Source organism: Solanum pennellii, chromosome 12 (genome assembly GCF_001406875.1).
Source record: "Solanum pennellii chromosome 12, SPENNV200".
Lineage (NCBI taxonomy): Eukaryota > Viridiplantae > Streptophyta > Magnoliopsida > Solanales > Solanaceae > Solanum > Solanum pennellii.
In genome coordinates this window covers 82,063,885-82,079,030 of record NC_028648.1, presented here as the reverse complement: position 1 = coordinate 82,079,030, position 15,146 = coordinate 82,063,885, and the positions used below count along the sequence as shown (strand labels likewise).

Sequence of the window (15,146 nt, the reverse complement as noted above, 5' to 3'; positions counted from 1 at the left end):
TTTAAATTATATACATCACATTGTACATATAATATATATATATATATATATATATATATATATATATACATACCATTAGATCGTCTTTTTTAATAAACGCTATTTGAAAGATTGAATAATCAAAACAAAAACTTTTTCTAATATATAATACACTTATTTGAGAGATTGAATAATGAAAACAAAAACTATTTCTAATATATAATACTCTCTATATTTCATTTTTTTCTTTATAATTTAATAATACAGGAAATTAAAGGTAGAGAAGACTTTCAAATTAAGTTTTATAAGTTTAAATTTATATTATTTTTTTGAATGAACCATAAACAAAAAAAAAGACACATAAATTAAAAATTAAAAATTAAAAAAAAAAAGAACAAGAAAACGTCAAAAAGAAAAATTCAAAGAGTGGATGGAACGTTTCTTGACAAATCTTTTTTGATTGCCTTATCTTAGTAAAAAGAAAGAGGCAATCGTATGTTATTCTCAATTTCTTCCTATTTTTAATCGATCCAAAATTTTTAAAGATAACGATATAATATTTGATAAGTAATAAAATCATTTTTTACTCTTCTTTACTAAATTTTTTTAGTAAGATCACTCATTTACTCTTATTTACTTAAATACCTAATTTAAGCAGAGGCAGATCCAACATTTAATCTTCATGAATTTAATTTTTAAAATTCTTCAAATCGAACTCAACTCATTTTTAATGTTTTGAGTTCATATCTATATCTATCATTTGTTGCCATTTTTTACTTTTGTATATTTTGCACATATTTTTACGTCACACTAAAAATACTGAATTTAGATGAACCTGACAGTGAATATTCTACATCCAGCTCTGATAATAGGCACACTCCTTAGCTCTTTGACCAAATTCGAACTCGTGACATGCGCCTAAACCGAAGATTATTACAGACTAAAGTTTCAGATACACTGCATGTATTGCACTGATCAAGATTTGCTTCAATAAGACACAAGAAGACAGGGGCAACACAACCTTAATCCTTATATATATGACTCCAAAACACACAGTTTACACCGGGAGCTGGACGACAACGTCTACGTCGAGAATAATAGCAGCAATCATAGGTAGGATGTCTAGAATCCCATATGAGTTAATCAAGAAGAAGCAGCAGCAGGGGAGGAAGAAGGATTGAAAGGTTTTTGTTCCGCGCAGGTGAGTAGTTCGTGAGGCCCTGCCTCCTCCCGGCCAGTGCCCATCAAGTCGAGGTAATACAAGTAGTGTGAGATGATGTTGTTCATGGAGTCAATATCACCTTGGTTACAGACATTGTCACCGTAGAGGATGTTCATGGTGGTGCCAAAACCGAGGACTCGTTTAGACAAAGTATCATTCTTTGTTGGCTTCCAGTTGCCAACGAAGGCATCGTGAGCTGAAGGCTGTCCCTTTTTGACTGGGTTCATCCACTGCCACATTGCAGCTTGGAATGCCAAGGTCGCGTTTTGTTCAATATATTCGGGATGATTCAACAGATCTACCTTCAATGCTTCGCCTATTTTTCCGTAGTTGTAGTTCCTAAGTAGAAGTAACAAGGGAAAAAAAAACATATTCTCAGTCCTAATTAGTGGTGTTTTGCTAACAAAATAACTATATTGCTCGTATCAGATCTGATCCAACACGCACATGGCGTATTTTTGAGAAGTTCAAGCAACATAGCAGAAAAAAATCAATATATAATCGTGGATATATATAGGTAATGAAACATTTACCAGTAGATAGGCAAGGCACCACGACCATAATATCGGACTCCGGGAGAGCACGGGTAAGTTAATTTGAAGTAGTCATCACAGTAATCTTGGCTAGGACTCATTTCCTTGTTATAGCAAAGGCCCCAAGCCAATGGTCCACCAGTGGCAACTCCGTAACCACCTGTTTACGTTAAGTGATGAGAAATCAATACAACTACAAGCACATACAGCAGAATAAACCAGAGGATCGTGCTAAGTTTTGGTTGACGAATGATGATAGGCAGTAACAAGTGATCTCCAAAGGTCTCACTAGAAAAGAGCTTATATGCACAGGCGTGGACACATAGAGATACATATCAACCAACAAGCTCATCAATTATCGATGAACGAAATCATAAGCGACTGTCTTAACTGGAGCTTATACAAGTCAGATAGCCAAAACAGAATTGGTATCCCATTTTATTCTGATTCTCATTATCGAGACTAAGCCAACTAAATTACTCAGTCTTCAATATAATTAGTTCATCATATGTTAACTGCACCAGATTCTCAAGTTCTCTATTAGAATCCTCGAGACTCAAGATCCGAACTGATCTCAAACAGGATGAGTTTCAATCAATGATTTTATGCAAGCTATTGATCTTTCCTAAGTACTGTTATGTTTGATCAACTTAAAGTTTAATCCTTACGAGATCAAAACTTTTCAACAACTTGTCAATTCCTTGAGTTCTCTAAGGAAATGTTTTCAATATTACTTTCAAAGTCTAAAGCAAATCAAATATCTCCGTGGTCTAATCATTTCTCCATTCATCTTTTCACCATTTTCGTAACAAGAAAGCACCAAAAAGCTATGTTGCTCAGATCCTTCAAAAATGTCGCTGGGTGCATGCCGGATCATCCAAAAGTTATGCATTTTTTGCAGATCCAACATGGATGCAACAAATTCCTGCAGGATCCGAGCGACACAACAAGAAAAAGGGAAATCATACTATAAAAGATGACACAAGTAAATAAATAAAACACCAACAACAAAGTATGGGCACAATCCCTAACTAGTCAAGATTCAGTAATATGAATCCTCCACCCTACAACAACAAGAACAACTACTACGTCTCAGTCCCAAACAAGATGAGATCGGCAAATAAATTAAATTAAATAGATACAAATACAAATAATAACACTCATAAATATATACAAAATACTAATCATCCTGCACTAACGGTCTATCGGAAAAAAGCCTCTCTTCCTCCAGCTTAGCGGTAAGGTCTGCATATACTTTACCTTTCCCGAACCCCACTTTTGTGAAATTACACTAGATATATCGTTGTAGTAATAATTACATACTCTCTCAGTCCCAACACATTTCTATATTAAAATATATATTTTACCTTTAATGAAATGATTCACAATCACACGTATTTCTATAATTCATTTTGGACCACAAGTTATACAAAGTCTTCATTTCTTACTTAAACTTTGTATCGAATCAAACTATCTCTCATAAAATGGGACGAAGGGAGTGAAATATGTCACTTCACTCATTTGTTCATGCAATGAGAAACAACAAGTCAACAACAACAACATGCATAGTGTATCTCACAAAATGAGACCTTAATCCTAGGCAAAGAGGTTGTTTCCGACAGACCCTCGAATCCACACTAATTCACAAACAGAACAAGTAACAACAAATAGTATCACAACAATACTACAACAAAACAACAATATAATAGAGCTAAATTTAGAACAGAACAACAACTTACAAGAAGTTTTGCTACCAACATGACCAAGAAAAGCAGCAATTTCTTTCATCTGCATAAATTTACCACCAGTAGTACCAAAACCAAGAGGTTGAAAAAGAGCTGAAGCAATTATAAAAGATTTATAATCCCAAAAGCCAACAGAATGAGCTACAGGTGAATTCCTCTTTGAAAACAAATTCTCAAACTGATAAGTTTCAAAAAAATCAGAAATTGTCAAATTACAACAAAATCTTGACAATACATTACATTCCCAATCTTTAACACACATTTTTTTACCCTTTACCATTTTCACTAATATTGGTGGCTTAGATGATGATTCATTTTCATTTTCATTTTCATCCCCTTTTGCAATTGCAGAAATTGAAAGCATTATTACCATAAATCCTAACACTTTCATCTTTAAAGGTGACATTTTTATCACTCAAAATGAAAATTTTGAAATTTGAAAACTGAAAAAATTGAGAAATTAGTGAATTGGGAAGATGATTTTGTGGTTTTTGAGATTTGGGTATGGATCAAAATTGGAACTTTTGCTCTTTCTATATATTTTCTTGGGGTTTTGGTGAAGTTTTTTTCTTTGGGTGTGTAAGTGAAAGAGACTATCTTTATTAACCAAGAAGGAAGCAATACTTAAAAAAGAAAAAAAAATTATATTAATATAATTTTTTATTTTAAAATATTAAATTAATATAATTTAATTTAATTTTAAAAATTAAAAATTAAAAAATTGCATCATAACAACTAAAAAAATAACTTTATTTTATATTTGCTCCATTAAGTATAAAAAATATTTTTATTAAAAACGCATCATGACAGCTAAAAAAATAACTTTATTTAATATTTGCTCCATTGATTATTAGTTGTCTACTTTTCTTTTACATAAAACTTAAAAAAATCATAACAAAAAAGATACTTTTATAAATTTAATTTTTTAGCTTTTTTTACTACATTGTCCCCCTATATCCATTAATAATATCAAGATCAATAATAAAAGTTGTTTTAAAGAACTTTACTATATTTATATTTCCATTAAAAGTTAATTTAAGGGTGCTTTATTTGTTTTTATATATCAAAGGTTATGGATGATGTGACTATTATTAACTGAATGTAAGTGAAAATGTATGAGAATAAGAAATTTATTTTATATATATATATATATATATATAAATAAAAATCTTGTTTTTACTACTACTATTTTTATAATATTGGAAATAGATTCTCTGCCTTTTTATTTAATTTAATAAATCATTCTTGAACATTCTAGACTTGGAATAAAGCAAAAAAGCTGACATTTCATAACATGACAGGTCACCATTTTTGACATATTTGGTACTCACAACAAATTTTATGACACAGTTGGCATTTTTTAACATATTTTTATTCGATATTCGATGTTTCATATTTAGATAAAATTAAAATTAAATTTATTCATTATATAATTTATTTATAAAGATGATATTTTAAATAAAAAGTTCACCTTGAAAACTGAAATAATATTTTTTAATTAATGACGAAGAAATCTCAAACATCTCATCACATAATTATATTATTACATAGTTGGCATTTTGTTGTGAATGGTTCTTATATTATTGATTTTACTTAATGCATACTTAAATTAATTGAAAGCTTAAATATAAATATCGAATTGAAAAAAAAAAATTTATCTTTTAATAATTTTTTATTTAAAATTATTAAATCGATTTAACTTTATAATTTAATTATTAATTAAATAAAATAGCAGTGTGGAAGCATCTAGATTTAGTCAGAGATTACTTACAAAAATATTAAATGCAGAAAATGACATATTAACTACCTTTTTTTTCCCCCAATTTAACACTGATCACTAACCAAACATTTTTGTCTTTTTTTTAAGAAACAAAACAAAAGTGCTCTAGCATTTGGTTGCATATATATCATTTTTAAGATGTGATTTAAGATAAAGGTTAATAATAATATAAATACTAATAAGTAGTAGTATTTTATTGGAAAAAATAGAAGGTTATTTAGTTAATAATATATTTTTTTTATTTTTTATTTTGCTATTTCATTGTCATGCTTTTTAAAAAAAAAATTTGCTTTAAATAATATTTCTTTTAAATTGAATCTATTAAAAATAAATTTTCTAGCTATAATACGGAAATAAGTATCGATCTTGTATATGTTAAGACGTATTTCATATACATCTTTAATAATTTGTTTCGAAAAGTTTAAATTTCATTTCATTTAGCTAGGTGAATTTCAATGCACTCTGCATACAAATAAATAAAAAAACATCCATAATACTATCATATGATTATTTTCATTTGTAAATATAAACACTTATCTAAATTACCAAAATGCTATAAATTGATAAAACTTACATGACTTTATCATAATTAAACAATAAATATGAACAAGTATAAATATTTTTCATTTCATTAAATTTAATTTGATTGAAAAAAAAAAACCAAAACGATTTTACTCATTAACCTGCGTCTACTGTTCAATTTGCAGGTAATTTAGGGTTCCAAATTAGGGCAAATGAGAAGGAGCAAAGATAGCACCAATTACGCAAAAAGAGGTAAAGTTGCTAAATTTCCCTATTAGAACTTATAATTGTTAATTAAGCTGTTTTCAGATACTTATTTAGGGTAGACTGTAATTGGTATTATATTGATCATTGTTGTTGTTGTTGTTGTTGTTGTTGAATTGGAGGAGAAAAAGAGTAAGAAATGAAGTAATGGTACGCGTGTTGATTAGTGTTTTATAGGTAGCTAACGGTGTGATCGACCTAGTGGTCAATGAAGTAGGTTCATATCAATAGGTCCTAGGTTCAAATACTAGCTGATATAATCACACTCGGAGACTTCTTCTTGTGTGTGCTAGGATAGAGTAATCTAGTATACCTGTTGCCGGCGTATCCAATGAATAGAATAGTCATACACAATGGAAGGCGGGGAATTAAAAATCAAGATAATAATACATGTATCAAATTTGTTTCCTTGAAATTGATCTTCTTATTGATTTGTGCACAAAGTACACGAAGGTATTACAAGAACAACATTCAATAATAATTGATAGGAAATGGATAAAACGAGGACAATATCCTCAATACAACAATAAGTTACGAAGAAACAAGCTCTAAGAAGCATCAAAGCCTAGATACGTTCATGTGAACGCACTAAGAGAACAATGTGCAAGAGGACTGAAAGAGAAGTAGAATCAAATATGTCCATGTCATGAAGAATCAACCCTTCATAAAAGATTGAACATCTTATTCCATAAATTAATTGCTTTGTACCATCGACGTTTGAATCTATTCCTCAAGAAGCCATCATTTATTTTGTCTTTCAAACTAATATCTGAAAAGAAACAACCAAATACAAGATTAGAGACTTAATTCAAACAAAAGAAGCAAAAAAGGTTGAGTATCATATGAAAAATTACAAATTAAACAACTACTCACTTGATTGATTGTGGAGAATGACTAAACTCTTAAAAACTTTTAGTAGTGGACTGGTGGTGGTGGTGAAGCGTAAATGTATGCCGGTGGAGGAGGTGATTTCAGTGGTGGAGGAGGTGAGCTGTAGTAATAAGGAGGAGGAGGAGACTTTACGGGTGGAGGTGGAGAGTGATAGTAGTAGGGAGGTGGTGGAGAAGGTGACGGTGGTGGAGGCGACTTGTAGTAGTATGGTGGGGGTGGTGAAGGTGATGGTGGAGGAGGAGACTTGTAGTAGTAGGGTGGTGGAGGAGATGGGGATGGTGGTGGTGGTGACTTGTAGTAGTAAGGAGGTGGTGGAGAAGGTGACGGTGGAGGAGGTGACCTGTAGTAGTAGGGTGGAGGTGGTGAAGGTGATGGTGGAGGAGGAGATTTGTAGATGTAGGGTGGCGGAGGAGATGGCGATGGTGGTGGTGGTGATGGTGATCTGTAGTAGTAGGGTGGTGGAGGAGATGGCGATGGTGGTGGTGGTGACTTGTAGTAGTATGGTGGAGGGGGAGAAGGCGATGGAGGAGGAGGAGACTTGTAGTAGTAAGGTGGTGGTGGTGATGGTGATGGTGGCGGCGGTGACTTATAATAGTACACTGGTGCAGGTTTTGGCGATGGTGGAGGTGGAGATTTGTAATAGTATACCGGTGCAGGTTTAGGTGAAGGAGGAGGTGGAGATTTATAATAGTACACGGGTGCAGGCTTTGGTGATGGTGGTGGTGGTGACTTATAATAGTACACAGGTGCGGGTTTTGGTGATGGTGGTGGTGGTGACTTATAATAGTACACAAGTGTGGGTTTTGGTGATGGTGGAGGTGGTGACTTATAGTAGTACACAGGTGCGGGTTTTGGTGATGGTGGTGGTGGTGATTTATAATAGTATACAGGTGTAGGTTTTGGCGATGGTGGTGGTGGAGACTTATACACGTATGTCGGGGTTGGGGGAGGTGGTGACTTGTAAACATATTTTGGTGATGGAGGAGGTGGTGACTTATAAACATAAGTCGGTGTTGGAGGTGGAGGAGATTTGTAATAGTACGGAGCAGGTGTAGGCTTGGGTTTTAGGCATTCTGCATAAGGTGTCTTAGAGCCATAAGCAAATGGTTTTGCATAAAGAACAACTTCATATTTATTCTTTGACTTCACTTTGAGGTTAGCACCCTTTATTCCCCAATGAAGGTTTGTAGGAATGCTACACTTTGAACCCTTAGGAGCATTGTGGAGTTTTGCCTTGCAAGCCTTTGCTCCATATTTGCGATATTCAAATCCTTCAACTGTGATGCTAAATTTGCCATTGTTCTTAGTGGTACCATAAGTCACGATTTCTTTGTCACCGGCCTTGCAAGTCACTTCAACAACAGCACCTAATCCATGCAAAAGAAACATTAATCAACACAATAACAATTTATATAGAGTTCTGATCAGAGCATAATGAACAAAGCAACAAAACATAAAATGTGTGTGTAGTATAAACTATAAAGAGTATGGCACCTTTCAGGTGTTTCTTGCCGTGAGACATCTCTGGGTGCTTCCAGTTATGGCACCTAAAACAGTAGACTTTTCCGACAACTTTGACTACAAATTGATGATGTGGAGGATAGTAATGAGTTGGTGGTGGTGGTGAAGTATAGTAGTATGGTGCGGGAGAAGACTTCTTTGGTGGTGGTGGTGGAGACTTGTAGTAGTACGGAGTTGGAGGTGACTTAACTGGTGGTGGTGGGGAACTGTAGTGATATGGTGGAGGAGGTGATTTCTTTGGCGGTGGTGGTGAGGAGTAGTAGTATGGAGGAGGTGGTGACTTAACTGGTGGTGGTGGAGAAGTGTAGTGATACGGTGGAGGAGGTGATTTCTTTGGTGGTGGTGGTGAGGAGTAGTAGTATGGTGGAGGGGGAGACTTCACTGGTGGTGGAGGAGAATTGTAATAGTACGGGGGAGGAGGTGATTTAGCCGGTGGTGGTGGGGACTTGTAATAGTATGGTGGGGGTGGTGATGGGGAAGGTGGAGGAGGAGACTTGTAATAGTATGGTGGTGGTGGTGATGGAGATGGAGGAGGTGGCGACTTGTAGTAATAAGGTGGTGGAGGAGAAGGTGAAGGTGGCGGTGGAGACTTATAATAATATGGTGGAGGAGGTGGAGGAGAAGGTGGCGGTGGAGACTTGTACACATAGGGTGGTGGTGGAGACGGTGAAGGAGGTGGTGGGGACTTATACACATATGGTGGTGGTGGAGACGGTGATGGAGGGGGTGGAGACGCATACACATATGGTGGAGGTGGAGATGGAGAAGGAGGAGGAGGTGACTTATAAACATATGGAGGCGGTGGAGAAGGCGAGGGAGGAGGTGGAGATTTGTACACATATGGTGGTGGTGGAGAAGGAGAAGGAGGTGGTGGCGATTTGTACACATATGGTGGTGGTGGAGACGGAGAAGGAGGTGGTGGTGATTTGTACTCATACACCGGAGGTGGTGGAGAAGAGTATACATAAGGGTCTGCCGACACTACATTAGCAACAGCCAATATGGCCAATGCCACTAATATTTGTGGCAAATATTGACGACCCTTGGCAGGGCCGCCATTGTTAAGTCTCATTTCGTTGGAATATTACACCACCTAGCCTCCCAAGCTAGTTAGAGGAAGAAGAAAGGAGATAACCTTTAGTTTTTCAGTTGAGAAGTGATGCCTTTTGTAGATTCATTGGCCTATGTATTTATAGTTACACACATTGAAAAGTAAAGAGCTGTCTAAAGGACCAATTCAATTGCTCTGATTGATAATCCAAAGTATAAAAAATACATGAACATCTGGATCTACAGGTTTTCATTTTATTTATTTAAGTCCATCTCTATATCACTTTGAATGTTTCCCCATTATCTTTTAACAAGTAGTTTGTTACCTGTTATGAGAAAACACATGCCATGAACTGGCTTAAGGGAAAGAAAGTGCTATTTTTTAATATTTCCACTCTCTTGCTGTTATGTTTTCAATAGCCAGGGTGTGGGCTGATAAGCATATCTCTGTATCAACCTACAAAAACGTAAAAAAAATAAACAAACTAGTGCTCAGATTCTGTGTGAATTTTGTAGTGTTCAATAATTACAACAACTTTGACATGTTTAGCCAAATTAATTGATCTATCTTCCTGTTGATCTGTAGTGGGTAAGGATATATACATATATTCTATGTCGTGGACTCGCGCTAGCTGGTAAAAAACAAGATTAATGTTGTTGGAGTTTATTACTTGGTAAATGCTAAGGTGCGTTACTATATATATGGGATTGTCTGAAACTCGTACCAATTATTTACCCTATGCGACATGCTCAGTTACATATTCCAGACCTAAGTGTGATACTTTTGTACTTCTCCGAATCCCCCTATTAGGATCCTTGGTTCCGCCACTGATCACATGTATGGTTAAAATGTTCAACTTATTAGCAAATAGATGAATTATTTTCTTTTTGGAACACTAGTTGGCCGGTGCAACAACGTTGATAACTTAAAAGCACAAATAGCCCTTTTTATGTATGTTGATTGTTGACGGATAAAATTATATGTATGTTGATTGTTGATGTCTTCAAATTATATGTTGCCTACTAGAAACTTTGGATACCAACATTTTCTTTTACTTCAAATTTGTGAACGCTTCATAACAAGTTTGATATAAGTGAACTTGAAAGATTGAGTAAACTTGCTACATCGATTAACTACATTAAGAAAGTAAAAAGTTGTTATTTGTGATCGTCATAGAATATAAATCCTTTTTGTATTACGCATTTGCATAATCATAAGTGTTGGAATGAGAACCACGAGGTCTCAGAGTGCAATTTCAATGTAGGTGGAAAGATTGGTGATTTTTGGCTTTTGTCCAAGCTTTCGTAGATAGAGTTATCCGATATAAGTATTGGTGGGAGGTAACAAGTATCTCGTGTAATTAATCAAGGTACGTGCAAAATGGCTTGACTTAAGTTCATTAATTTATTCATTTCCGATTTGTTTATATATATTTGGAGAAGACTAATTTAATTTGTTTCTAACATGTTTACAGAGGTAAAAGATAGAGGAATAGAAGAACATAGTGAATGTAATAAAATTGATCTTCTTATTGATTTGTGCACAAAGTACATAAAGGTGTTATGAGAACAACATACAGTAATAATTAACAAGAATGAATAAAAGAGGACAATATCCTCAATACAAATAATAACTTACAAAGAAACAAACTCTAAGAAGCATCAAAGCCTAGATACGTTCATGTGAACGCACTAAGAGAACAATGTGCAAGAGGACTGAAAGAGAAGTAGAATCAAATATGTCCATGTCATGAAGAATCAACCCTTCAATTAAAAGATTGAAAATGTTATTCCATAAATTAATTGCTTTGAACCATTGACGTTTGAACCTATTCCTCAAGAAGCCATCATTTATTTTGTGTTTCAAACTAAAATCTGAAAAGAAGCAACAGAAGATTAGAGACTTAATTCAAACAAATGAAGTAAAAAAGGTTGAGTATCATATGAAAAATATTAAACAGCTACTCACTTGATTGATTGTGGAGAATGACTGCACTCTTAGAAACTTTTAGTAGTGGACTGGTGGTGGTGGTGAAGCGTAAATGTACGCCGGGGGAGGAGGTGATTTCACTGGTGGAGGAGGCGAGCTGTAGTAATAAGGAGGAGGAGGAGACTTTACGGGTGGAGGTGGAGACTGATAATAGTAGGGAGGTGGTGGAGAAGGTGACGGTGGAGGAGGCGACTTGTAGTAGTATGGTGGGGGTGGTGAAGGTGATGGTGGAGGAGGAGACTTGTAGATGTAGGGTGGGGGTGGTGAAGGTGACGGTGGAGGAGGAGACTTGTAGTAGTAGGGTGGTGGAGGAGATGGGGATGGTGGTGGTGGTGACTTGTAGTAGTAGGGAGGTGGTGGAGAAGGTGACGGTGGAGGAGGTGACTGGTAGTAGTAGGGTGGAGGTGGTGAAGGTGATGGTGGAGGAGGAGACTTGTAGATGTAGGGTGGTGGAGGAGATGGCGATGGTGGTGGTGGTGACTTGTAGTAGTATGGTGGAGGGGGAGAAGGCGATGGAGGTGGGGGAGACTTGTAGTAGTATGGAGGTGGAGGAGAAGGCGATGGAGGTGGAGGAGACTTGTAGTAGTAAGGTGGTGGGGGTGATGGCGATGGTGGTGGTGGAGACTTGTAATAGTATGGTGGAGGAGGAGATGGTGATGGTGGTGGTGGTGATTTATAATAGTATACCGGTGCAGGTTTTGGTGATGGTGGTGGTGGTGATTTATAATAGTACACGGGTGCAGGTTTTGGTGATTGTGGTGGTGGTGATTTATAATAGTATACCGGTGCAGGTTTTGGTGATGGTGGAGGTGGAGATTTGTAGTAGTAAGCAGGTGGTGGTGGAGACTTATACACGTATGTCGGGGTTGGGGGAGGTGGTGACTTGTAAACATATTTTGGTGATGGAGGGGGTGGTGACTTATAAACATAAGTCGGTGTTGGAGGTGGAGGAGATTTATAATAGTATGGAGTAGGTGTAGGCTTGGGCTTTTTGCATTCGGCATAAGGTGTCTTAGAGCCATAAGCAAATGGTTTTGCATAGAGAACAACTTCATATTTATTCTTTGACTTCACTTTGAGGTTAGCACCCTTAATTCCCCAATGAAGGTTTGTAGGAATGCTACACTTTGAACCCTTAGGAGCATGGTGGAGTTTAGCCTTGCAAGCCTTTGCTCCATATTTGCGGTATTCAAATCCTTTAACCGTGATGCTAAATTTGCCATTGTTCTTAGTGGTACCATAACTCACAATTTCTTTGTCACCAGCCTTGCAAGTCACTTCAACAACAGCACCTAATACATGTAAAAAGAAACATTAATTAACACAAAAATAATTTATATATGAATTCTGATCAGAGCATAATGAACAAAGCGACAAATTATGTACAGTTAAATAAATTTTTGATGATAACCTTAAAAGAAAATAAAAAAAAATATGAGTGTAGTATAAACTATAAAGACTAAGGTACCTTTCAGGTGTTTCTTGCCGTGAGACATCTCTGTGTGCTTCCAATCATAACATCTAAAACAATAGACTTTTCCGACAACTTTGACTACAAATTGATGATGTGGAGGATAGTAATGCGTTGGTGGTGGTGGTGAAGTATAGTAGTATGGTGCGGGAGAAGACTTCTTTGGTGGTGGTGGAGACTTGTAGTAGTACGGAGTTGAAGGTGACTTAACTGGTGGTGGTGGGGAACTGTAGTGATATGGTGGAGGAGGTGATTTCTTTGGCGGTGGTGGTGAGGAGTAGTAGTATGGAGGAGGTGGTGACTTAACTGGTGGTGGTGGAGAAGTGTAGTGATAAGGTGGAGGAGGTGATTTCTTTGGTGGTGGTGGTGAGGAGTAGTAGTATGGTGGAGGGGGAGACTTCACTGGTGGTGGAGGTGAACTGTAATAGTATGGGGGAGGAGGTGATTTAGCCGGTGGTGGTGGGGACTTGTAATAGTATGGTGGGGGTGGTGATGGTGAAGGTGGAGGAGGAGACTTGTAGTAGTATGGTGGTGGTGGTGAAGGTGATGGAGGAGGTGGAGACTTGTAGTAATAAGGTGGTGGAGGAGAAGGTGAAGGTGGCGGTGGAGACTTATAATAATATGGTGGAGGTGGTGATGGTGAAGGCGGTGGTGGAGATTTGTAATAGTATGGTGGTGGAGGTGACGGTGAAGGTGGAGGTGGAGACTTGTAGTAATATGGAGGTGGTGGTGAAGGTGATGGGGGAGGAGGAGATTTGTAGTAATACGGTGGAGGTGGAGACGGTGAGGGAGGTGGTGGAGACTTATACACATATGGTGGCGGTGGAGACGGTGAGGGTGGTGGTGGGGACTTATACACATAGGGTGGTGGTGGAGACGGTGAGGGAGGTGGTGGGGACTTATACACATATGGTGGTGGTGGTGATGGAGAAGGAGGAGGAGGTGACTTATAAACATATGGAGGCGGGGGAGAAGGTGAGGGAGGAGGTGGAGATTTGTACACATATGGTGGTGGTGGAGACGGAGAAGGAGGTGGTGGTGATTTGTACTCATACACCGGAGGTGGTGGAGAAGAGTACACATAAGGGTCAGCGGACACTACATTAGCAACAGCCAATATGGCCAATGCCACTAAGATTTGTGGCAAATATCGACGACCCTTGGCAGGGCCGCCATTGGTAAGTCTCATTTCGCCGAAAAATTACACCACCTAGCCTCCCAAATATGGTTAGCTAGTTAAGGGAAGAAGAAAGAAGACAACTTTTAGTTTATCAGTTGAGAAGTGATGCCTTTTGTGGACTCATTAGCCTATGTATTTATACTAATTTTTTTTTGATAAAATAATTGTTAGTAAAGAGCTGTCTAAAAGGACTAATTCAATTGCTCTGATTAATAATCAAAGTGTAAAAAAAAAAAAACATTAACAGCTGGATCATCTTATTTATTAAAGTCATCTTTGTATCACTTTGAATATTTTCATATTATCTTTATAACAAAGTAGTTTGTTACCTGCTACATAGAATATGTGAAATAACATATGATTGATAATTTTTAATATTTCCACTCTCTTGACATATTTTTTTTGTTTGGTTAACCTTTACATGTTGCCACATGGAAACATCTTAGATCATACAATTATTTGGTCTTTTGTATGTTTCCTTGTTATTTCTATTTTCTTAGCAGCCCTAATGATAGTGTGGTTGACTTTGAAAAAACGATTCGGAATTTGAATTTTATAAATTCGAAATGTTGTTGATTTTATCGATCATTTGAGTTATCAAGTCGTTAATATTCGTACATATATACACAACATAACATATACTCGAATGGTGAGTCCAAATTTGGAGTCGCATCGGGAAGTTCCACATTAAGGGTAAATCACTTCTTAACAAAGGCGATTTCGTATCTAAGGAGACATGAACCCGAGTTCTATCGGTTAAGATCGTAATAGCTTGTATGGTGCATCCACCCTTAATTTTGGATTTCCAAATTTTTATTTATTTATATGTTTTTTTTTTTTTATATTGTCAAATTATCTAAAGATTAAAATACAGCTTGTAGAAGGCGGCTATTAGTTAATATATATTAAATGCCAGTTAATCCAATGTCAGAAGCACCTTGTAATTAGTAGATTCTACTCTTAAATAAGAGAATAATTGTTTGTGAGATTAGATGAGT

At 36.4% G+C, this 15,146-nt stretch overlaps 2 protein-coding genes across 2 annotated transcripts; both read right to left on the bottom strand.

The window, feature by feature from the left end:
- Positions 1-784: 784 nt before the first annotated feature.
- Positions 785-4,081, bottom strand: LOC107005576 (chitinase-like protein 1). The gene is made up of 3 exons (XM_015204214.2): positions 3,474-4,081; positions 1,735-1,894; positions 785-1,540 (listed from the first exon to the last, which is right to left on the bottom strand). The coding sequence occupies exons 1-3, from the start codon at positions 3,883-3,885 to the stop codon at positions 1,123-1,125; spliced, it is 990 nt and encodes a 329-aa protein (XP_015059700.1). The 5' UTR covers positions 3,886-4,081; the 3' UTR covers positions 785-1,122.
- Positions 4,082-6,449: 2,368 nt separating this feature from the next.
- On the bottom strand, positions 6,450-14,326 carry LOC107007427 (adhesive plaque matrix protein-like). The gene is made up of 5 exons (XM_027913841.1): positions 12,966-14,326; positions 11,528-12,789; positions 8,431-9,541; positions 6,919-8,303; positions 6,450-6,814 (listed from the first exon to the last, which is right to left on the bottom strand). The coding sequence occupies exons 1-4, from the start codon at positions 14,155-14,157 to the stop codon at positions 6,958-6,960; spliced, it is 4,911 nt and encodes a 1,636-aa protein (XP_027769642.1). The 5' UTR covers positions 14,158-14,326; the 3' UTR covers positions 6,450-6,814; positions 6,919-6,957.
- Positions 14,327-15,146: the final 820 nt, after the last annotated feature.